The 24,140-nt window shown below is 37.6% G+C and overlaps 2 protein-coding genes across 8 annotated transcripts; one reads left to right on the forward strand and one right to left on the reverse strand.

Annotated features, from left to right (window-relative positions):
- The first annotated feature begins 1,181 nt into the window (after positions 1-1,181).
- LOC139962434 (akirin-2-like) lies at positions 1,182-11,793 on the forward strand. Its single transcript, XM_071962372.1, has 4 exons — positions 1,182-1,684; positions 3,853-4,230; positions 4,737-4,808; positions 6,787-11,793. The coding sequence occupies exons 1-4, from the start codon at positions 1,516-1,518 to the stop codon at positions 6,795-6,797; spliced, it is 630 nt and encodes a 209-aa protein (XP_071818473.1). The 5' UTR covers positions 1,182-1,515; the 3' UTR covers positions 6,798-11,793.
- LOC139962433 (ribosome production factor 2 homolog) lies at positions 8,751-23,282 on the reverse strand. Of its 7 annotated transcripts, none has more exons than XR_011791242.1 (10): positions 23,113-23,276; positions 21,862-22,032; positions 20,542-20,581; positions 19,756-19,837; positions 18,093-18,169; positions 17,238-17,337; positions 16,348-16,450; positions 15,526-15,670; positions 10,671-14,955; positions 8,751-10,036 (listed from the first exon to the last, which is right to left on the reverse strand). XR_011791242.1 is itself a non-coding variant. In XM_071962370.1 (10 exons), the coding sequence occupies exons 1-10, from the start codon at positions 23,124-23,126 to the stop codon at positions 14,770-14,772; spliced, it is 918 nt and encodes a 305-aa protein (XP_071818471.1). In that variant the 5' UTR covers positions 23,127-23,282; the 3' UTR covers positions 8,751-14,769. The 7 variants fall into 7 exon arrangements, 2 of the variants coding, with proteins under 2 accessions (XP_071818471.1, XP_071818470.1); XR_011791241.1 differs by having other exon boundaries at positions 8,751-10,599; XR_011791240.1 differs by having other exon boundaries at positions 8,751-10,320; positions 10,533-14,955.
- Between the last annotated feature and the right edge of the window lie 858 nt (positions 23,283-24,140).

Here is a 24,140-nt window from a genome sequence, read left to right on the forward strand (position 1 = left end):
GCGAAGTGCGTGGCTTACAGATCTAGTAAAGTACGGACAAGATGCAAACTCACCTTATAGTAAGCGAAATTATAAGTCTGAATTTAAAAAGTAAATTTAACGTCATTTTTTCCGATATTAATTGTTAGAAACTAACAATACTATAATTTTTGAAGCGGCTAAAAATTTCAGGAAGAGTCCTTATATTGGACATTTCTATGAAAAAAAGAGATTTTTTTAGGGGGGGGGGTGCAAAAGGGACTGGAAAAGGAGAAAATTTGCGCCAGTTATGGAGCTACTAGGCTGTAACAGTGGCGTAGGGAATGTGGGCATCTTTCTATATAAATCTACAGAGGTAAATGTCAAAAGCACAGCAATCAAGCGCATTCTCACACAAAAACTTTCCCTGTGGTTTCTATCCGTAAATTACACCAAAACCCTGCAACCATGTAACATGCGATTTTCCTCAAATTAATTTTGCGCAGATAACCAATAACCGCATTTACTCCACTCCGTTAATCATTCTCTCTCCACTCACCACCGTCCTTCGTTGTCATTCGTTGTCATTCGCTGTCATTCGCGAATGATAATTAACCCTGTACAAAGTCAATTGTCATTCGGTCATTCGCTGTCATTCATTTTAGTTTGTCCCGATTTTTGCTAACTTGCTTTGGGGAGTTGTTCATGACAGTAGTCTCTATCACATAGATCAATGATGATGGATGGGTTTGTGTTTAGTAATACACACGGGGTTAGCGATGCGATTGTACGCAACCGCCTCCCCACCCCTTCCCACTCGCCCCTTGACTAAACACGCCCATACACATCACCGTACGCACCACCCTCTCTCGACCCAATCTCTATTCGGAGTTGGCCAGTGGTCGCTATACATTATCTTGTTGTAAATGCCTCCAACCATGGAGCTATTGCTCCTACACACCATATGATTTCGGCACTGCGATTCCTCGAAGTGTTACGTTATTTGTTTCACTCCCTCTTATCCTTCAAGAAAAAAAAAACTATTTAGCTTACTGCACAAAACAAAATTCGTCACTTCTACAGATTTCTGCTGGTTCGTGACTTTGCAAAGAGCTGCCAAACAATGTAGCTCACATTCAGACGATAGTATACGCCCTCAACTTGTGTTTGGTTTGTTATGATCGAATGTTTGATTATTCTCTGCTGAAGTATTGCGTTCGTGTGTTGTGCCTCAGTAGGTTTGCATAGGTGTTATACTGTGTATTTACGTACGTACTAAGTACGTAGAGTCGAGTCTGTACACGCAAGTACAGTACAGTACAAGTATAGTAAGACAGACTGTGGCCACAGGAAAGATTGACCACTTACCAAAGAAGACGAAGTTTATCCATCACAATCTTGTGGAATCTTCGACTAATTTTTCCTTGAACCGAAAGTGTGCTTGGGAAGACAGTTTGAAGTTTCATTTTATAGCGATATTGTTGGTTGTTTCACCAAACTTGTGTGAAAAATACGACACATTTTTGAGTGTCTATTTTGAAAATTGATTAGGCTACAATGGCTTGCGCTACGATGAAAAGATCGTTAGATTTCGACCCCTTACACAGCCCAGGAGGATCACCAAAACGACGAAGATGCTTAACAAATGTTTCTCCTTCTACATCATCACATATAGGCTGTCGTCAAACATCGCCGTTTACTTCTGTTACCCCAAAAATCTCTCCTAGTAAGTCCTATAATATGCAAATAATGTTCGAGTACATTTAAATTTCAGTTAAACTTTAGAAGGCCTAGCCTAACCGACCATAGACTGCAAAGTTCTGTTAGGCAGTAGCCTAAGTTATGCAATACAATTCGTCCAATGATTCGATCACAAGAATGTAACGTTACGCTAGATCCAAAGTCAGGTTTGGTACTTGCGTGACTAGTAGGACTAATATTGGTCTAGGCCTTCTGGCCTAGCTGTATGGATTTCTCATACTCATACTTGTCATAGACCTAGCATAGGCTTAATTTATAAAAAGAAAATGTGGACGAAAAGTTGCTGCATATTATCGTCATGCTATTCGAAAATATGTAGGCTAGCCTGTGTGGTTGACAGCAAATTTAACATTCTGACATTAAATGTTGTCATTTGTGGTTCTAGGATTAGGAAAAGTTCTGAACATTCACAGGCATCAAGTAGCATGGTGGGCTCATAATTGACGCACTTAAGGATTAGATCAACAATGTCTATCAAGGAAAATCCAAATCACTCAACTGTATGTGTTTTTCAGATGTGTAGTTCCTCAGAAATGTTATGATCTCAAAATATTTAAGGTTCTGTGCTTATGCACAGTACAATTGAGCAGAATTTGACCACAAAATGTCTGCCGTGTCAAGTTCTTTCATACCCTAAATTGTAACATTCGTCGATAAGCTAACTGTAGTTTAGGCCTTAGTATACATCCATTGACTTTAGATGCTGTTTACTATGCTCTGAGCCTCTAAGCTCAGACAGGTCAGGTCCCAGAGAGTAATGTTATCATATTGAGGTAATGTTGGTTATTTTTAGGGTGTAAGATTTCCAAATGCCCAAAAAATGTGCAAAACTTGGGGGAGGGTGTTAAACGCTTAAAAATTACCACAATCTGGTCAGCAAATAGCTGAAATGGATTCAAACTCATGAAATATGTAATTCTGCTTGACTGCAAAAAGTTTAGGTGGCCTGCTGTTTCGTTGCTAGTAATAATTGAAGGTGCGTCAATTATTGGGGTGCGTCAATTATTGGGGTGCGTCAATTATGAAGCCTTCACTATACAATGCAGTGTTATAGGGAAAGGTACAACTCTTATAGGCCTAACCTACTGTACCATAGTCGATGCAAGAAAAAGCCATTGTTTTTGCCCCATTGGTTCAATTATTATTCCACATGTTACAATATAACTTAAGCAACTTCTTCATTGCTGATCACTTTCACTTTAAACAACAGTCAGGTAGCCTTTGTGACTTGTAAGAATTACAGAAATGGAGATTTGCTTTTCCAGAAATTGTTGCAGTAATTGTTACTTGGCCAGCATGAATAGTCAAGAAATTCACTCTGATTGGCTATAATAATGTGATTGATGTAAGGATTAGACACAGATTGCCTTAAGTGTTGTGATCAAACTGACCAAGTAACATTTGCAGCTATAACTTCATTTCATTTCATTTATTTCGTCTACACATCAGAACAATAGAACAAAGTGGTATAGTATAAACAGGACACTAGAAAAAAAATAGTAGTTTATCGAGCTAGCCACCAAAAAAACCAAATAACAATGAAAGAAGGTAACAATTTAGAGTAGAGAAAATTAAAAATAAACTTCAGAGATAGAATTACCTGACTCAATTAATTGGAAATACATTGTGCCACACTAGTAACATGTAGGTTTGATGGAATTTTTTAGCTGATTTGGCTTCTGCTTCTGTTATATACTCATTAAAAAACCCCTCTCGGGTATCACAACGAGGATGTTGGTGCGTAGCGCAGCAGTGCTAATAATAATGCGTGGGCAATCTTGTCTTAAACACCTCAAGACTAGGGCTCTCTTTAACGGCCAAGGATTGTGTATTTCAGTCTTTTATAGTACTAGGATAGAAACTATACTGAAAAGCACGATGATTATGTGGAATTTGTGTACAGCGGCCACGCCTCCCTGGTTTCAAGAAGGGATTAGTCTCGGCTTACAGACTTTTGCCACCTTATTAGAATTTGCAAAACTTTTGTTGAGAAACTTATGGTTAATTGCCTTGTATTCTTTAATTGCTCAGTTCTATTACATCATGTTGGCATTGAATCCACTTTATGGTGACTTTTTATGTACTTTACAAATGTATCTCATTCAGACTACCATTTCTTTCTTTCTATCAAAGGTCAGTTGGCTCAGAACATTTGTCAAGAATGGAAACGCATCAAAAGGAGAAAACGTTTAGAGGAGTCTTTCCCCGAAGATGTAGCCTCCCATTCTTCAGTTACGTCACAGATGCTTTATCCGTCTTTTACACCCCAGACATCCTCCCTAGCGACCTTCAATCCTGCTGTCGGTTTCCCCGCTTCTTCTTCCTTTAACTTCACATCTTCAGCTTCTCATCATCAAAGTGCAGATGAGGAAGCTGCTTGTTCCTCACGTGGCAAGGAGCAACCTCTATTCACCCTGAGCCAGGTAATCATGATCTGTGAACGGATGCTCAAGGAGCAAGAATCGCGAATGAAGGAAGAGTATGATAAAGTTCTCTCCTGTAAATTAGCAGGTAGGTTCTCATATTCTAAGTAACATAGTGGTACATGTATGTGGTAATCAAGAAAAAATCTTAAAAAATGGACAAAAAGAGTAAGAAAGGGTGTCCAGTATATGGAGGAGGGTCTATGAGGGGTCTAGCAGGAAGATTGAAAATATTTGTTGATTGAGAGCTTGTATGAAAAATGGTGGCATCTTTTGCAGCTTTTCACTTACAGATGAATCCAAGTTTCTTCATATTAATATCTTTAGGTAACTACTGTACACTACATCAGTTTGTTCCTATTCATTGCATAATGGAACAACAGCTGATTTGTTTATTTTTTGGGACGGGGGAGGGGGGTGGAGTATTTTTTGGCTCAATGGTCCAATGCCTCGCTGGCTTGAACCTGGCTGACAGTAACACTGGTATAAGGATATATTTCATCACTCTTCAACGAATACAGAAATTTTGCATAAATACTATAAAGATTAAGAATGGAATCTTAAAAGATTTTGTGGTTTTTTTCCTGTCCTTAGAACAATATGACTCGTTTGTAAGATTCAACCAAGATCAGATGAGAAGACGGTTTGGTGACAATGCCGCAAGCTGTAAGTAATATTGTTTTAAGGGGATTAGGAAACATATCTTGTGCAGTGCGGTTTACAAGTGCGAGCAGGATCTTGGCACACCATCAGAAGACCACTTTGCCATCAGTCTGTAGTGATACTGTAAACTCATTGTGGGAAGGAAGTTTGTCTTTCATATATCAGTGCTTTAAAGTACTACTACAGACATTATTCAGTTCATTTGTTGTGTGTGATAGCTTCATGCAAAATCTGTGGAAAGTTTTCGAAAGCTTTTCGTTTCTAAGGTAAAGGTTTTAATAAATCTAGGCAACTCATTAGATGTGTGCAAACTGTGACATGAAGCAGGTTGTGTTCATCAAAATTTCTATTTTATTAGCGGTTCAGAAGTCAAACCCTAATTACAAGCCCATTTATATCATTTGAATAAGAAGACAAAATATTTCAAAAAATCGACATAGGACACAAACCTGTGTCCAGTGCCCTTGAGACAAAGGATGTGAAAACAGAGGGATAACATAACAGAATGTAAATGTTTATTCATAAATCACTCCCTGTACATCATCAATGTGCATAATTAGCTAACGTTTATACATTAATAAAGACTTGAGAAAAGACTTGTAAAGTGGAAAATCTTTAATGGGAGTTGCAGCTATTTCATGATTTCTAATGCCTATTAGAGTGATTAGGACAATATTGTTCCTAGTTATCTGTTGAACTTTAAAATTACATTTGGCGATGAATTTGCCAGATGTGTACAATCTGGTGATAATATATAAGCTCATGAGAGAAAGAAAAAGTCTGAAAATAATTAAAAAAAATGTTTGTTTAAATTCAGTCCACCAAACTTGCATCAAGAAATAAGGGATGAACTTGAAAGGTTTTAGAAATTAAGAAAAACCAATAAACATTTAATTTGTGGAACACTAAAGTGTCTACATTTAGACTGCTAATTAGGAGCAGCCAGTTCTAATGATACAGTGCAGATCTCTTGTCCTAGGTTAAGGTGTATCCAAGTATACTGTACATACACAAGGAGGTGTCGTATAGTGTGTGGTGCCACACAGCTCATGGTTTATTCATAGAAATAGAAATGAAGATCACAATAACAATGTAGCACCTGTAAAGTTATGTCTCCTTCAGCTTAGGTAAGTTGGCGGACTATCAGTAGGAGAACAGTGTGAGTACTTGACGAGTTCTACTGTCAGTAGAATTCCCTTGTGTATGCCTCATGTGTACAAGGCTCTTAGCACAAGTACGAATACTTACTTTAGCACTAGTATCTACATAAAGTTTCAAATTGCCCCCCTCCCCCCCCCCCCGGGTATGAGAAGAGTACCAATCCATGATGGTGAGTATGGGGTGTACACAGCTAACAATGCTACAAGCAGAACAGAGTACAAGTATGTGCTGGCTTCAATTCTGGTACATGTACAGTAGTATACTGGATTTTGCAAATACTGTATGAACAACCTTCAAGCAGAGTTTGAGTACTGCTTTCAACTTTTTGTTGTTGTTCATTTTCAAATTGCTCAGAGCTGGTGATGAATTGTTAGGAAGCTACTGTATACTTAATAAGGAGGGCGTTGTGGTCAAGTGGTTAAGGCAGTGGACTTGTGATCTAAGGATTACAGGTTCGGGCCCTGGCCAGATCATTGCGTTGTGTCCTTGGGCAAGGCACTTTATCTCCATTGCCTCTCTTCACCCAGGTGTATAAATGGGGACTTTCGAGGTGACTTGTAAATATAGTTGCATGCACCGGTTTGTGGCTGCACCCTATGGGAAGTCCCCCAGGGGACACGTGGCTGTGGTGCACTGTGGTGCCCCAGGAGAGATTGTGTGAATTGTGCACACTTTGGTGTGTAGGTGTGACAAGTTACCAATGACCAGGATTAAGTTCAGCGTGGCGAGACTTTATTGCGCTATATAAGAACTGTTAATTATTATTATTATTATTATGAGTCGCATCACACATACAGCATGCTTTCCTTTTGTTTTGCAGATGTGTCATGAGGGAAGAAGCAAGGATGGTGAGTTACCAAGAGGATGGCAGTGGAAGCAGTTTACAATATCAACTTGGCAAAAGAGTTAAGAAAACAAAAAAAATGAAAAGTTAAAACAACTCTAAAAAAGTTTTTCTTTTTAATTAAAGAGGGGCACTGTTGTGACCTTCAGTGTGTGACTTGCGGAGGATTTGTCTTCAAAAAAACGAGAGTAGTTGAAGGTCTTATAACAAATTTTAAAAGCGTAACATACATGTAGGCCTACTATGCCGTAGTTTTGACAATCATATTTAAATTGCTCTGCAAGATAGCCAAGACAAAAAATATTTGCTTCTTTTTATAAATGTATTCTGTGGAAGTCAGATTTAACTGTTCAACGTTGTGAAGGCTTATAATGACCGAAGTACGTCATCACAATGTCTTTGTATATCACTCGATATTATGTCACATTTTCTTCAGGCATACAGTTTGAGCTTGTCAAAAGGGAGTTAAAAAATAAAAAAGAGCTGTTGAGTTAAAATTTCACCGAGAATTGGTTTAATTAAGGTAGAGCAGTTTGAACAGACAAACAGCGAAGATCCTTTTCACTAATGGAAGTTGGTGAATCAAAGTTCTCATTCGGCTTTGGATAATCGAACATGTATGATAAAATAGGTATAGTATACAACAACGTTTGAGAAGGATGTGGTTCTATATGTCAGTTAAGAAAATTAATGCAAGTTTTTGTCTAGCCCACCTGACCCCTTCCCATCACCACTCAAGATAAAAGACAGAGAAGCAAGTAGTACACACATAGGTTGCTCTTGTACCAGATTAATGCTTATTATACCCTGTCAACATTTGACATTTATGTGTGTCAGCCTTTTTGGGACTGCAGGAAAAAGGAGGTGGGTGGGGGGGGGAGTGGTGGGTTGGGGTTATTCATTGTGATGCTGTCTCAGGTACTACTGTTCTTGTAAATGGCAGACCAGAGAGGAACGTTTAGTGGTCAACTACTTGCAGAACATCTTTGCAGTATAAATGTTTGGGCTCATTCACATGGCAAAATTAAAGCATATCATAACATAGTGCGTGCTACCTACCACCATATACAATTTTCTTTTGGTGTGTGTGTGTTTATGGATTTGCCTTTTTCCCCAGAGAGCTAGATTGATAGATAACTGTGGTACCACTCCTTGTCACAGTGCATGGCGAGTTTAGACATCTTAATAGATTTAGGTATATTCCTGCATGTGTGTGGTGGTGTACAGTTAACTTTGCGTATCCTCCAACTTCAGGAACTGTGTTTTACGTAAAATAACTGCGCCAATAGTTGCACTGTAGTTGCCGTGCTTGAAAGTCAAACTATAACCACTCTTTCAAACACAATTTTAATCTAAAAAACCTCAGTGAAAGAAGGTTCAAAATTGCCACTGTGAAACAATGAATCAAATAATTTGTACAAAAGTTGTATTTTGAGACCCTCACAAGAATGATTTCACTCATTTATGGGAATTACAAGGCAATGAGGTAAGGGTAAGTTTTCCTCGCTTCGAGCTGTGGGACTCCTAACTTTGAGAATTCTGTTTCTGGCTGTATCTGGTCAGAGTATTGATGAAATCACAAAGTTGAAGGATAGAACCGCAGTGCAAATTTAATGGGATCGTCATGAACCCCCCGTCCTTTTAAGAGACCACTTGTGCCGGTCTTATTTTCACAAAGTTACTGTATACCATCCCATAGTCTGTGTGCTACATCAGTGGAAATGTTGCTCATGATATTTATGAGTGCCATCAGCAATGGATATTTTTTTTGTAGATCTGTGAAGCTGGAGGTAGCCAGTCTATCATCCAAACATTTCACCGTTTTTAGTGGTGAAAAACAAAGAAAAAATAAATACACAAATGTCATAACTCACTAGATAGGCCTCTCATTTGCTGGATAATGGAGATGCAGATTGGACCAAATCACTTGTAAATGTGGCGATACATTTCTCCAGTAGTATGGTATGTTACCAGTTACTGTGGTTTGCCTCTATGGTATCTGCATTCTGAAGTGCTACAGTAACTATGCTTTAGATAACAGCTGTCTGGCGATCTGGACACTTCATTTTTGTTTGGGATGATATTCTGCAACAAAGTTATAAATGAAAGCAGGCTACTTACTGTTTTCTGCGCAGATATATTCATCATTGTGGTAGAAATTGGTCAATAAAAATGTGATTGCAGTTTTTTTTTTTGCAAACTAACCGTTTACCCCTGGGAGGAACATTTCACAGCTATTTGGTGAATTGTAGAATATGTGACAAGTCAAGTAATTTTCTTCATTTACAATAATTGCAAAATGTTTACTAAAATTTTATGAAATTCAAGCAGTTAAAAATGCAACAAATTCTGACCCTTATTTGCCACCTGTGCTATCATTCTGTACATAATGCATCAGAGTACACAATGGTATTGCTACTTAAGTTTGTCACATTTCATACCTCCTGCACTGCAACTTAAAAATTTGTGATGTTATCTTAAGTATTATCCTTTGCACTCATCGGTAAACTGTAGGCAGTTGTTAATTCTGCTTTAATTTGAGTTCCATTTCAAATGTACCGCAGCCCAGTTCACATAATGTGCAGCAAAGTGTGTACACAATGGTACTGCAACGTAAATGTGTGATGTTTCACATGTTCAGTGTACATAATAGTGCAACGTGTGCATATTTTAATCATACTAAAAACTTTTTTTTAAATTCATGTACTGTATTAACTTTTGCCATCGTGTAAAAACTGATGTTCTTTCTTTGCTTTTTAACACGTTTGTTTTGTCAAACTTGACAAGATGGGGTCAACTGGTGTCAATATTTGATCAACACCATCTTTATTCAATTAAAGGAGCTTCATAAAGGCCATGTTTATGGTAAGATAGTCAGATTTATTAAAGAATCGCTGAAGTGATGGCCTAATTCCAATTTAAATGTGAGATTCTCAGCCACTGTCGGCAAATAACTGATTTTGGAGATTTTTATCATTCTTAAACGTGTCTTGGGCATTATACTTTGAGTCTGTTACGTGGCAACTCTTTTAACATTTTCTCATCAAAAGACAAATTTTCAGAGAAGGAAAAAAAAAGAACAACGCACACACACGCACACACACACACAAAAACAAACTATAGAAGACGGATGGGGTGGGCAGTCTGGTATGATACAAATGCATTAAAACTTGGGGTGTGGGTTGTCAGTGGGTGCATAAGCCATCAACTAGCATGCACAGACAACCTGTTTCTACATGAAATAGTGGCTCTTCAGTGGGCGCAAATAAAGCCATAAACTACTGTAGCATACACAAGACAACCTGTTTCTACATGAAATAGTGGCTCTTTAGTGGGTGGAAAAGCCATGAACTAGCATGCACAGACAACCTGTTTCTACATGAAATAGTGGCTCTCCAGTGGGCGCATATAAATCCATAAACTAGCATACACAAGACAACCTGTTTCTACATGAAATAGTTGCTCTTCAGTGGGCGCATATAAAGCCATAAACTAGCATGCACAGACAACCTGTTTCTACATGAAATAGTGACTCTTCAGTGGGTGCATATAAAGCCATAAACTAGCATACACAAGACAACCTGTTTCTACATGAAATAGTGGCTCTCCAGTGGGCGCATCTAAAGCCATAATCTAGCATGCACAGACAACCTGTTTCTACATGAAATAGTGGCTCTTCAGTGGGCGCATATAAATCCATTAACTAGCATACACAAGACAACCTGTTTCTACATGAAATAGTGGCTCTTCAGTGGGTGCATAAGCCATAAACTAGCATGCACAGACAACCTGTTTCTACATGAAATAGTGGCTCTTTAGTGGGCGCATATAAATCCATAAACTAGCATACACAAGACAACCTGTTTCTACATGAAATAGTGGCTCTTTTCAAATAACTACAGCTTCATTAAATGTATGACTAGAATTGGCAGGATAAAACCTCCATTGAATAGCCACTTAATCAACGAAGAACTGCCATCACTGGCAATTTTGCATTGGTTATCTTCTTCTCGTAGGTTCCAAGGGGGCATGGATGTATTGCAGACCCTATGCATACCTTAGTCATTGATGGTCTTTTGTAGCATATCCCTCAAAAAGGGGATTAATCTACAAAAGGGGGATTAATCTACAAAAGGGGGAAGACTACGGTGGCTTAGTATCAGCATATCTGCACAGAATCAGTCTCAATTGGAAATGGACTTACATGAGTTGGTTAGGGCAAAGATGTTCAGATTTCAAGCAAGGGTAAGAGAGGATGGGGTGGGGGGATTTCCTGTTTTCTGCAGAGCTTCGGGTAAATGCTGTATCTCGGGTAAACACAAACCTTCTCTGTGAGTGTTTCTCTTTTCTCTTTATTTTGTGCTTTGCTTAGTTTTCTTTTATTCTTTGAAAATCTTTTCTCCTAAAACTTGTAAACAAAGTGAGTCAAGGTGACAGTATGTAGCTCAAGCTTGCTAGAGTGTATTAGATACTTGATGTCATTTTAAGTTAATTCTTCCTTCTTCAGGTTGTATGCAGTTCAGACTCAGGGGGGGGGGAGGGGTGAGTGAGATTTCAACTTCATCTGTAAAGGTTTGCTATTCAGTTTAATTGTGTGAAGTCTTCTTGTGTCATGGATACTAAAAGCCTGGCCTTCAGGTGGGAAAAAGAGTTAAGGATACGTATTAGAACTATGCTAACAATGATATTGGTTACCACGACGATCCCATTAGCCGACCACCATTGGGTCGGCACCGATAAGGTCCAAGAAAAACGTATTGGACATCTTGAAGGAGGAAAGTAAACTTTCATGTTTTTAACATTTAAGCTATGTTTGAATGTCTGAAAAATGTGTGACTTCTATTATATTTTCATTTAACTTTATCTTATAACATTATTATTTTTTGTTTTTCTGCTTATTTTATGGTTTAACATAAATGTATATGACACATTTAAACTGATGGTTATTATTCAATAAAGATGAAACATTAAACATGCATGGTATTGGAAGATGTGCTTGTAATATTTTATTTGCTGTTATTAGTTTACCAATTGTACTATCTTGACTTGTTTGGAGTTTCTTTTTTAGGAATTAATGCAATTACATTATCGGTGAAATCAGGTCGGTTGGAAAGTCTGCACAAAGCATAAACAAGTAAAAGTGTTAAAGATCCTGCTAGCTAACCACATCTACATACTTCTAAGGTCTGACCTCCTTCAGCGCACACAGTAAGTTTCAGTGATTTATAACTGTATATCAACGTGTCTGGGACAGACTACTGTTGAATTCTATTGGAAACACTGGTTACCGATGAAATCTGTTTTTATTTTCCTGGCTCACGACCCTCCACAAAATCCCAGGTTTTGGAAGTGTCAATCTAAAGAAAACCAGCAAATATATCCATGATCTGCTTATGTGACAGGAATGTGCAACTGGCATGTTTTCAGAGGAAGGTGAAGCACCTAACATTTGTCGAGGATTCATACTATTGGTATTAAATTTCCAAACCACTGTTTAGTTGTTATTCAGCCAAATGTGTGTAATCTGCTCCAATAATCTTTTATTGTGACAAGAATAACATGAAGTGACTCTTGATCAATAGAACAATAAATAGCTTTAGCAAACTCGGTCGATTAATGGATGAAAGAATAAACAGAACATGCTGATAAAGTATCTTTTGAATAATAGAAGTGTATTATCATTCCCTTATCATGTCAAACAGCTTTCTTATAAGGTTACTTGAAATGTCCATTCTCCTAGAGACACTGTTAACAACATTAACAAATACCTTAGCACATTGTAGTTCATCATACACCAGTAAACAGACAAATATATTACAAAGAAGCTTAGATACATCTTATTGGTCATCAGAAATACACACAAATATGCTATAAAGAAAATTAATGGACACTCAAGAGGTTCAAACTTTAGAAGTATTTTACTGATGTCCTTGCAGCATATTCTCCTACTATGACTATTTAAAGGGTGTGAAGACTCGGGCACAAAGAAATGTCTAATGCAGGTAATCTGACCTAGTTTCGAATGAGGTGTAACAGAAGTGTTAGACACCACCATCGATCCCAGAAAATAAACACACAGCTTGCTACCATCGGTAATTAGACACAAGTGCACAGGCAGTGCATGCAGCTACGGTCTATACCCACAACACAGTGTAAATAGCAGCGATGGACATCTCAGGTCTAGATAAAAGATAACAAGGTATCACATTTCATTACTGCATTTTGTAGCGACACAAACAAAACGTCACTTGCAAGCAACGGAAAGTTAACTTTTTCAGATGGGGGCACACGGTTTGGGGTGAGTCTTCAAAGCCTTTAATTGTCTTAAATCAACCCTTCTCAAATGACAATGATATAATGTGAAGGCGCTGAACTTTGAAGGGTGAGTTCTTTTATTAACACTTACAAGCAACGCTAACTAGTCCATTTAAGTATGGAGGTGACACTGACGACAAATATGATGGGAAAGGTATGGTCAACTCATGTTACAAATAACAAGCAAATTACTTGAACACCTTCCTCAAGGATCTCATAAGCATAATTAAGAACCTAATAAACTTCAGACTTCCTGACTGATTCATACTCTTTGTTCTTATCTTCTAGAATAAAATTCAAATTTTTGAAGTATTTTACTGATGTCCTTAAATAAGCATATTCTCCTACAGTACTATGACTATTTAATTGTCTTACATCAGGGAGTTGTTATGGAACATCTCCCTGCTTACATCAACCCTTCTCAAATGACAATGATATAATGTGAAGGCCCTGAGCTTTGAAGGGCGAGTACTTTTATTAGCACGTACAAGCAACGCTAACTAGTCCATATAAGTATGGAGGTGACACTGACGACTAATAAGATGGGAAAGGTATGGTCAACTCATGTTACAAATAACAAGCAAATTACTTGACCACCTTCCTCAAGGATCTCATAAGCATAATTAAGAACCTAATAAACTTCAGACTTCCTCAATGGTTCATACTCTTTGTTCTTATCTTTTAGAATAAAATCATATTGGCAAAGCATGTCCATAAATTAAAATGTACGGAAAAGGAGGGGTACCACTAAAACAGACAATCTTGAAAATAGTCTGTTTGCTATTTCCACCTGAATGCTTCCACTCACTTTAAATACTACACCTAGTACAGCAATCTCACGAGAGGAGAAATAATTGGTTGGGGGTGCCTGGATACCCAGGGTATATCTACAGTTGTGTCAGAGGTTTAGTGTGAAAAGATCACTGAATTGGTAACAATTAGAAAGATGTCAAACCTAGACAATGTGGTGCATTTCATTATTTGAAATGTCATGAATTGTCTCTTAATATTAACCGCAGCTAAACCACTTTTTTATGATAAAACAAAAAATGTTTCCTATGACATATCAACATCATCCCCCTTTGGAACCAGTTTTTCAATCAACGGCTGTACCCGCTACCATGGATGACTGCCTGGACAGCAACTGGTACAGGCCCTGGCAATGAAAACAAGAAAATGCTCCCGTTTTCCTTCTTGACATTTAAGTTGACTCAATGGTATTAGTGAGCAACGAAATACCCTGGTCAATTTATCTCTTGGACAGGGGCAATGTCCTCTTTGTTTTATAAGAAACTCTTATTTCTAACCCTTATACATTGGCTGCCGCAGTTCTTTGTTTCTTGGCTGGTTTTATAAGAGACTCTTATTTCTAACCCTTATACATTGGCTGCAGCAGTTCTTTGTTTCTTGGCTGGTTTTATAAGAAACTCTTACTTCTAACCCTTAAACATTGGCTGCAGCAGTTCTTTGTTTCTAGGCTGGTTTTATAAGAGACTCTTATTTCTAACCCTTAAACATTGGCTGCAGCAGTTCTTTGTTTCTAGGCTGGTTTTATAAGAGACTCTTATTTCTAACCCTTAAACATTGGCTGCAGCAGTTCTTTGTTTCTAGGCTGGTTTTATAAGAGACTCTTACTTCTAACCCTTATACATTGGCTGCAGCAGTTCTTTGTTTCTTGGCTGCGGCTTCTTTCTGTTTCTTTTCCTCCCTCACTCGCTTCAGTGCTTTCATCTTTCTGGTTTGGAGGTTGCCCAGATCTTGCTTCTCCATGTGAACCCTTCCATGAGTAGTCTTGAATGCATCTATGCTGATGTTCTTCCTCTTCTTTGGCTATTAGTAGGATCAGAAACAAGCGAAACGGTTCGTTAGTTTTACTACAAAACATCTCCAATTCCATTTTCCACTGTGACAGTACAAATAGCCACAACTCGTAACTTTCAAGAGAGTATCTGAATCAGTCTTAATGACTTGTCGAAGAACCATGAAAAAAAAGAAGACACCCTGTCTTTTTATTCAAATGCCATCGACATTGAAAATGCTACCTTATCATTGACATGAAGATTGTATGAAAAGGTTCCTGTACCATGTGACATATATCAGGGGATCTGTACATCACAAGCAATTGACATTATAGCCATTTAAATTGGTATATATATATCAATTTAAATTAACTATTTGTTTCTTTTCTGTTTTGAAGTACATTTATATCGCATTTTATCTGTCATAGACCAATATAAAAATGGCATATGTTGATTTAAACTGGTATATATGTCAATTTAAATTGGTATAATTTTATTCCGCATGACTTGCCATAATTTCACCCGTCACTGATGCTACGGTGTAACAAATTTTACAGATCGAAAAGGTAATTAATACTAATTATATATTACTGTACTTTACCTTAGCTGTTTTTGGCACCTTGAGTGACCTCTTGTATAGATCTGTGGTAGCCAGATGTGTCCTTCTCATAACTAAGTCCATAGAGGGTCCAATTTCTTCCAATTCTACCCGCGGTGTTTTGGTCCCAGATTTCTTCAGTAACGTCCTAAAATAGGAAATGAAACGAGATCACTGATGTGACAGTATATGTGTGAAATGAATAGGGGAATTTATAATATCACAACTATCTTGAAACTATTGAAAATAAATCTAGCATTCTGCACTGAAGTTGTAATCTGTTTATACCATATATGGTGGGGGGGGGGGAGGGGGAGGGAAGTGGGTGCCAGAAGCCTGCGTTCCTCACATACTGTGTAGCCAGGGATCACATTCCAGTTTAATTCGATAAAATCCGATAAAATGTTGGGGAAGGGACTCCACAAGAAAATTCAAATCTTCAAATGTAAAAGGAAGTAAACCAGTAAAGGAAAACTGACTGGGAAGTTGCATCAACTTTGAAATTTTGCTAGAACAGGATGGCCCTCAGAGATACAAGCCCTGTGCTCTACCAACTTTTACAGGTCTTCTCAAAGTGTGTCAGATTATAAACCAAAGTCAAGTTTCTTAAAAGTCAAGTCAAGTTTTCTTAAAGTCAAGTTTTCTTAAAGTCAAGTTTTCTTAAAAGTTTAATTTTGTACAGCAGGTTTCAATGCAATCCATTTTAACTGAAGAAGGTTCTGTAATCTGGACCCAGTTCTTGACACTGTTATTCCATAGGACAAACATCCTCCCTTTAATCCGAATCATTCACTGCTCTTCATTAAACAAACCCAAAAATCTTACTTGTAAGACTTCAAGACTACTTTGCCATCCACAGCAGTGAAGGAGAGGACATGCTCTAGCCCAGCGAGGCGGACGTTTTGCACCATCGGACCCCGGAAGAAATCTACGATTTACAAAATGAGACCAAAGTGCAATAAAGATTATGAAAGTTAAAGCAAAGGAAGATTAATGTTTACTTTTATGATTGCACTTTCATTACAGACCAAAGTGCAATAAAGATTATGAAAGTTAAAGCAAAGGAAGATTAATGTTTACTTTTATGATTGCACTTTCATTACAGCAGAGAGAGTGGATTTCCATTTTTTCCCTTCACAAAGCCATCATTCCCTGCCTTCGTAAGAAAAACAATCGGTTTACAGCCTCGTGCCTTTATATATGGCCAGACTTAGCAACTGCGACTTGCAACTTTTCTTTAGAATTTACGGCATGCCAACATCCTTGCAACTTTCAACCCAACTTAAACTATTGACAAAGCAAAATGTATCCGAAATACGATTCACAATCAAATTTCCAAATTCCATCCAACAAGTTTTCCCCTCAAATGCCTTTGTTTAAAGCAGAAGGGAATCAAAAAATGAATTATGAACATCTTTACGGCAAGAAAGTGTTAACAAAACTGCTTATCTATTGCAAATGTGGGATTAGGCATTGAATGGCAAATGTTGGTCGAAAAAGTCCCCAGAAAATCATTTGCACACTGAAGGATTAATTGAAAGCCATTGGTTAAAACCCAAAACTTGCTTCATATAAAACTTCTTTAAAAATTTAAGCAGTTGTAGGAGCAAAATATATACAAGGGAACATGTCATAATCCTTTCAAGAAAATACCATGTTTTATGCCTGGTAATTGAGACAAGAATACATTACAATTATTGAATTTGGATACTTACTTATGAGGAAATACTTCAATCTCTTGTAACTGTGATCTGAATTGAACAATTCCCCAGCAAAAACCAAGCAAGGTTTACTTCCGACTGTCAACTTTGTATTCTACGAACAAAAGAGAATGTTTCTTAAAGACTCATTGATCTTCAACTTTTACAGGTGAGTATTTAAGGACTGTCAGGGATATAGTCGATTCTCTGAGAATACATAACTTCACAATGACTGTCCAGAGCCATAACACTGATGTGAACATTGAAAAATTCATAAAGTGACATTTTCATAATTACTGCATGCAAACAACATCACACTTTATTACAACCTCAACTTATTATTTACATTTTTCACTGTTCTCTATCTTCAAGTTATCTCTTTTATGCTTTTAAACTAAGATAAATGACAGTGGATTTTACTGAACATTGCCAGTAGCAAAAAAGGCATCAGTTGCCCTTTTGGACATTTCAGAACAGAAATAGTTAGCAGCAGAAAAATTTGCATGGTTTCCATACTTATCAGCATTGCCACATATTGCCAGCATGGCCACATATTGCTTATTATCAGCAAATATTGCTGGATTGCTCCGATAAGCCTGAACAAAAAGTTTTCAATATTTTGTGGATAAGTAATATGTATTATCTATCTGAGACATTGTCCAACTTGTAAAAACCTTTGACGCAGAAATGGAATTGTCAGGGTCCACATTGGCTGAATTTTTCCAACATTTAGTTTTTACAACATTAAACATTCCCCACCCCTCTCTGCTTCACACCAACCAATCCACACACATCCTTTCATTACCCTAACTGATCCTCTTAACAAGCCTCTCAGTTCCTAAACAATAATGATCGTTTTTTTCATTTTACCTTGAAAGAATTCATCGACTGGAAAGATTCTATTCCGAGTTCAAACATGTCAAGGAGATGATAATCATATAAATGACCTGCAGGAACAAAAACAACAAAAACATTTTCAATTCTATACAAAGGAACTACTGTAGCTATATCTTATGGCATAACCTACCACTACAACATACAGTAAAAGCTGGTTATTAAAGTTACAGTACTTGGCACATTACCCATGTGTGAAGTCGGTCTTCTCAAAGACCTTCGGAAAACGTCTTCTTTTTCCTACTGACTTCCATAGGGTCGAGGATTGTCATCCATTGAAATGTTAAGCCACAAAAATCTGTTTATGTTAGTAGCAACTAGCAAGTGACCCCAAAATACAGTATTATTCCTTGAAGAGATGAGAAATCTCTTGCTGTAGAAATTACGCACTATGGGAACTTAGATATAGCGCCGTTAGAGATCTTGAAAGAGACTTCCCTCTCACTTTCATGGGGCCGCGGATTGTCATCCATTGAAATGTTAAGCCACGAGGAGCTGCTTACGTAAATAGCAAGTGACCCCAATATACAGTATTATTCCTTGAAAGAGATGAGAAATCTCTTGCTGTAGCAATTATGCATTGTGGGAAGATAGCTCTAAGTTAAAGATCTCGAAAATCTTGAGCACTGTATTAAATTTAGCACACAGACGATATTGAAACTGCTACTGTACGTATGCTAAAACCATTTTAACCTGAGCTAGAGAAATACCTTCAGCTACCTTGCTAGCTATATGGTGAAATGCTATATATGGCTTCAAGTTTATATTCCTTGTATAGAGTATATCAGTCATACAAAGTCATTGCCATAGCTGCAAATCCAGCCGGGAGTTACTGTAGAACACATAAAATTCTTGAGTATAAAAATTGAGTATATTATGGACACCAACAGACAAAGTTTCCCCTGACCCTCTTTTAACAGGGAACAACAACGACAACAACAAAAACCAGGAAAATAAAATTAATGCTGTCACGCTTGCATTGAACATTTGAGATATCAAAATTTTGTTATCACAAAATAACAAAAATAATATGGATCATCACAAACAAGGTCGACAATGTGTTTGTGTCATAATTACGCCATTCTCGTAAATTCATAGAAAATTACTACAGTATGTCACACTGGATAATTTATTTCCTAATATAACAAAAATCAATTAATGACACTTTACAGCCTATACTGTACCTGTAATCCCAGCTCAAATCATAAAGTGTAGCAGCAGAATTTCAAACATGGATTGAATACAGTCAATATGTCGAAGTACTTACCCATGACTATATTGTGGGGTCTCTTCTACATGGATTGAATACAGTCAATATGAAGTACTTACCCATGACTATATTGTGGGGTCTCTTCTACATGGATTGAATACAGTCAATATGAAGAACTTACCCATGACTATATTGTGGGGTCTCTTCTACATGGATTGAATACAGTCAATATGAAGTACTTACCCATGACTAAATTGTGGGGTCTCTTCTACATGGATTGAATACAGTCACTATGCAGTTCTTACCCATGACTATATTGTGGGGTCTCTTCTACATGGTATGAATACAATCAATATGAAGTACTTACCCATGACTATATTGTGGGGTCTCTTCTACATGGATTGAATACAGTCAATATGAAGTACTTACCCATGACTAAATTGTGGGGCCTCTTCTTGTTGTGAGAACCAAACACAAAGAGAGATGTATCATTCTTGTTGGAAAAAAATTCCTGTTGATGAAAAGCACCAGTGTGTCTATCATTAGCTATGTATCTTGCAAAGGCTGACCTCTCGGGAGTTGCCTGATTATTGAGACTCTCTCAGATCCCAGTTTGTCCAACAGAAGAAGCAATCTAATCTAGGCCTAAATGAGAACTGGACATGTTGACCTTCTAAGTGGCCTATTGACCGGTAAAACCTCCCATCCCATGTTATATATTTGGATGATGTTAGTTGACAGACTCGTAGTGTGTTCATATTCGTACTTGTATTCATGCTGTCGGTTTTGTACGACAAATCTGTTTTAAATTGATAACCTTTAATAGAAATAAAAAGTATCGAAGCTGGTTGTTATTGCAACCCAAAGTCCTCAGCACAAAATTAATCATCCTTTTCCTGCGATTTTCTAACTACTGTACCACAAGAGATATTCAGAATTGTTCCTAAATATTACTGAAATTGCTATAACCTGTACTTTACAAAACAAATATGAACAAAGCCATGACGACAACTCTAATGTTTCTGTTGATATATCTTAAATATACTTGAAATATGGAAATTTTGATCAGGTAATATTGTACTTTGGACAAAGAAAAATGATTTTTAACCTAGCAGAGCCCTTTGATAAGTTGTTGTTGTAAATATTTATAACCAAGAGTAAGGAATCTCATTAAAAAAGCTCCTCATTGAAATTATCATTTGATATGCAACTCACCAAAGAAGTAAAGTCTTCAAATGGCCTAATGTTATTCTTCCTGTAAAAGGCAGACAGAAATGACAGTAAGAATTTTATCAAGTTTTGACTATATTTGTTACAGCAATACTTCTGACTGGAGCCTCTTTCCTCTAACCACTACTTCCTACAGTTTGTAATGATAGGTCGGCTGGGGTGTAACTGGGGGATTAACTGGGGGTGTAACTGGGGGTGTAACTGGGGTGATGTAACTAGGAGTTCCATTGAGGGAGGGAGCAAACAAAGTGGCAATCCAAACAACTGTAAAGCTTCCATGATCCAATTTTCTGCTACAAACGTGGTACGGGATGCATCTCTATGTGAATACCACGGTCCCTTACACGATCTGGAACAGTCATGATAAGATCATCAATTGACTACAGAAACAGTGTACATAGGATTTCCTAATTTAACAGACCCTGTGCCAGTTTCCTTGGCATTTTTCCTTTCTAGTATGGTAGAATACTGAATGAAGACTTGAAAACAATTTAACTGATGCTTTACTGTTCCTTAGAGCTGTATTAAAACTAGTTTTTTTTTTATTACTGTGTTTATGTTTTTAGAAACAATGAAACATCACTGAACACAAAAAACAGCGACATGGACTTTTCCGTAATTATGGAATCTACAAATAGATTGCTAATTGTTGGCTTCAACATTATATTTTGACAAAAGTAAAGTACAAATTTGTTTTTTTCATTGGTGATTACTAAGAGCTAAGTATGTAATCAATAACTAGACACTGTACATATAATCTGTTTGGTCATTCAGATTTTTTAATTTTCTTTAAATGACAATAATTACTAAGAAAATGATTTTACTGATTCCTCATGTAAGATGGACATCAAAACTGTGGAAAGTTGAATCCTTAGTTTATGGAATGACCAAAGGGTCTAGACACTGTAGCTGAGATACTGTACAGGGATGGATCTAGGATTTTACAGAAGACGTGGCAGAGGGGAGGGGGAGAGGGTCACCCTGGGGTTGTTGAAGCCTACTCCCATGTAGGGGGTAAGAAGGTAGTCCCTGAGATAACTTAAATTGCTGGACATAAAATGGTGCATTCTGAGGGGTATTTAGACTTCAAATTAGGTCTAAAATTAGGTATAAATGCAAAGATGTGCTAGTATTACTGTAACTGTACTTCTGAATTATTGCATGAGGTTGAAAAGGATGCACCTGACTTTGATAGGTACAATCTTGGACCTCTACAGCAATTTATTACCAAGACTTTCAACTGTACATGCTGATGAGACTTCCTTTGCTGTTTATTGTGGACAGTTAGACTACAGGTGAGCTTACTTGGTAAACATGACTGCATTGGGCTTCTTCATGATATATATTTCCTTCAGTGCATTGTTAACTACGTCACTTGTCTGACTTCCACGGATGAACATGGCTGTTTTGGTATTTTCTATGATTTGAGACTCCTTTGCATCCAGAAAACGCTTGGAGCGTTTGTTTTTCGGCTTGCTGCAAAAGAACGTTGAAAGAAAAAAAAAGATGAACAGCTTTTATCGGCACAGCATTGTTGGGGAATGGAAATAGGATATTGACCATCACCACTTGGATTTGAAACTATGTCTACAGAACGGGTACCGTTATTCTCCATTCACGTTACTTTCCGCTGAAACAAAACGGTGTGTTCCGCACACAAATTTGTCAGCGGAAAACAACGTTGTTTTCAGCGGAAAGTACCGTTTTTTTGGCAGGAGCAGAATGGCTTACTGTAATGATTAGGCACATAGAAGGATTTAGGAGGATGGAGAAGATAGAATTTGAATGTAGCAGGATCAAATGTAGCTCCGAGACTAGATTATTAGGATAGCCTACTGTAGGTTGTACTGCCATCCTTATCGACATGCTTTGATACTGTCTCATGTTATTTTCATCATCCTGAATTTGGTATCCTAAAATTGAGGAAAATATAGTGTACAGGTAAGTGGAAAAAAAAAGTTGTTTTTCCGCACAAGAATTTTTTCAGCTGAAAGTAATGTGCGTAAATTACCGTGTGCAGAGAACAACTGAAACCCTACAGAACAATATATACAACATATCAGTTCCATGACAATATGTTTGGCAGTCTCTTGGTTTACCGTTGTGTAAATTTTATGGACTGCATTTTACACTGGCTAAGGAAATACTCGGTACTCAGCATTTAGCATCAATATAATATTGATAGGCCTACTGTAGGTCCTAGGCTAGCTACTTCGTTCATCTTTGCTAAGTTGTCACAAGGACATGTATGTACATTTCTTCCAGATTCGCTGATATTTTGACCAGAAAATTAATCGAAACTTCTCACTGCGGGGAAGCTGTTGAATAGGTAACCAACTTTTAAAATTAGGCCTATCTATTGTTAATTGTTAGGCCTACAGTACTGTTCGAATCTTCAGTAGGGTATACCTGTACAGTATATTGCTTGTATAGCTTAGGCCTAGGCGACCGACAACCACACGGATGCCACGTTAGGCAATACAAGTTGGCATAAACACAGAAAATTCACGCGCAGATGCGATCATTCACACATAATTGAGTGTAAAATTTACTTACACGATTCTATGCATTGTCTTGCGTTCAGTTTCTCAATTATAGTCAGAAATAGTTCTTAAAATTTGGTAACTTGGGGCTCAATGGTATTGCGACACTGTCACGTTATCGTTTCATGTAGGCGGTAGCACAAAACTGTTACTAATTGCAGTCGATTCATGTACCGAAAATTAAATAGTTGACGCGGTATGTACGGTAACTAACTTCGCATGTTCCCTGGATTTGTGTACTGTGTTATATAAACTTAGTTCCACTGACATTGCAGTGTTCGTCAATCAACTTGCAACCCCATGTTTTAATCCCATTTTTTACCGACAAAGCCTTAAGTAACGGAGAATATATAAAATTGCCACTGTGAAACAAGGAAACATCGATGTTGTATTTTGAGACACTTTCCATCGAATAAGCGGAAATATAATGTAAACTCCAACGCAAGCGCGAAATCAGGGATTTTTTTTCCAAGTTGCTTCGAGCAATTGAACTCCCGACCTTCACCAGTATAATTCTTTCTATGTCTGGCAGAATCTGGTCAAACCATATATTATATCACTTAGCTGAATGATAGAACGAAACCTGCATTGACCAAAATCAGCAAGATTGTTATTTTTTGTAAAAGAACAATTAACCTTTGTGATTGCAAATGTACCTGAAACAATCATACTGGGTGAAACTAATTACTATAACTAAATACAGTGGCGTAGGAAGGTACTTTTGAGTGGGGGGGGGGGGCTGAAGACTGATGGCCGGCCTGGGGGAGGGGTCTAAGGGGAGGGGGTGTCCCCCTCCCCTTTTGGAATATTTTGCATTTCCAGGTGGCCTCAGATGCAATTTGGTGCAATATAGCACACTTCAACACCCACTCCATTTTGTTAACTTAATTTTGTATTTTCACCTGGCCTTAGATGCAATTTGGTGCTCAAATGAGATTTTTTTTCTCATTTGGAAATGAAAAAGGGGTTTTCTGTCTTGCGAAGCGGGGGGGGGGGCGGAATGATACTTCCGCCCCTCCACATTTTTCAATGGGGGGGGGG

The sequence above is a fragment of the Apostichopus japonicus genome, chromosome 21 (assembly GCF_037975245.1).
Source record: "Apostichopus japonicus isolate 1M-3 chromosome 21, ASM3797524v1, whole genome shotgun sequence".
NCBI lineage: Eukaryota > Metazoa > Echinodermata > Holothuroidea > Aspidochirotida > Stichopodidae > Apostichopus > Apostichopus japonicus.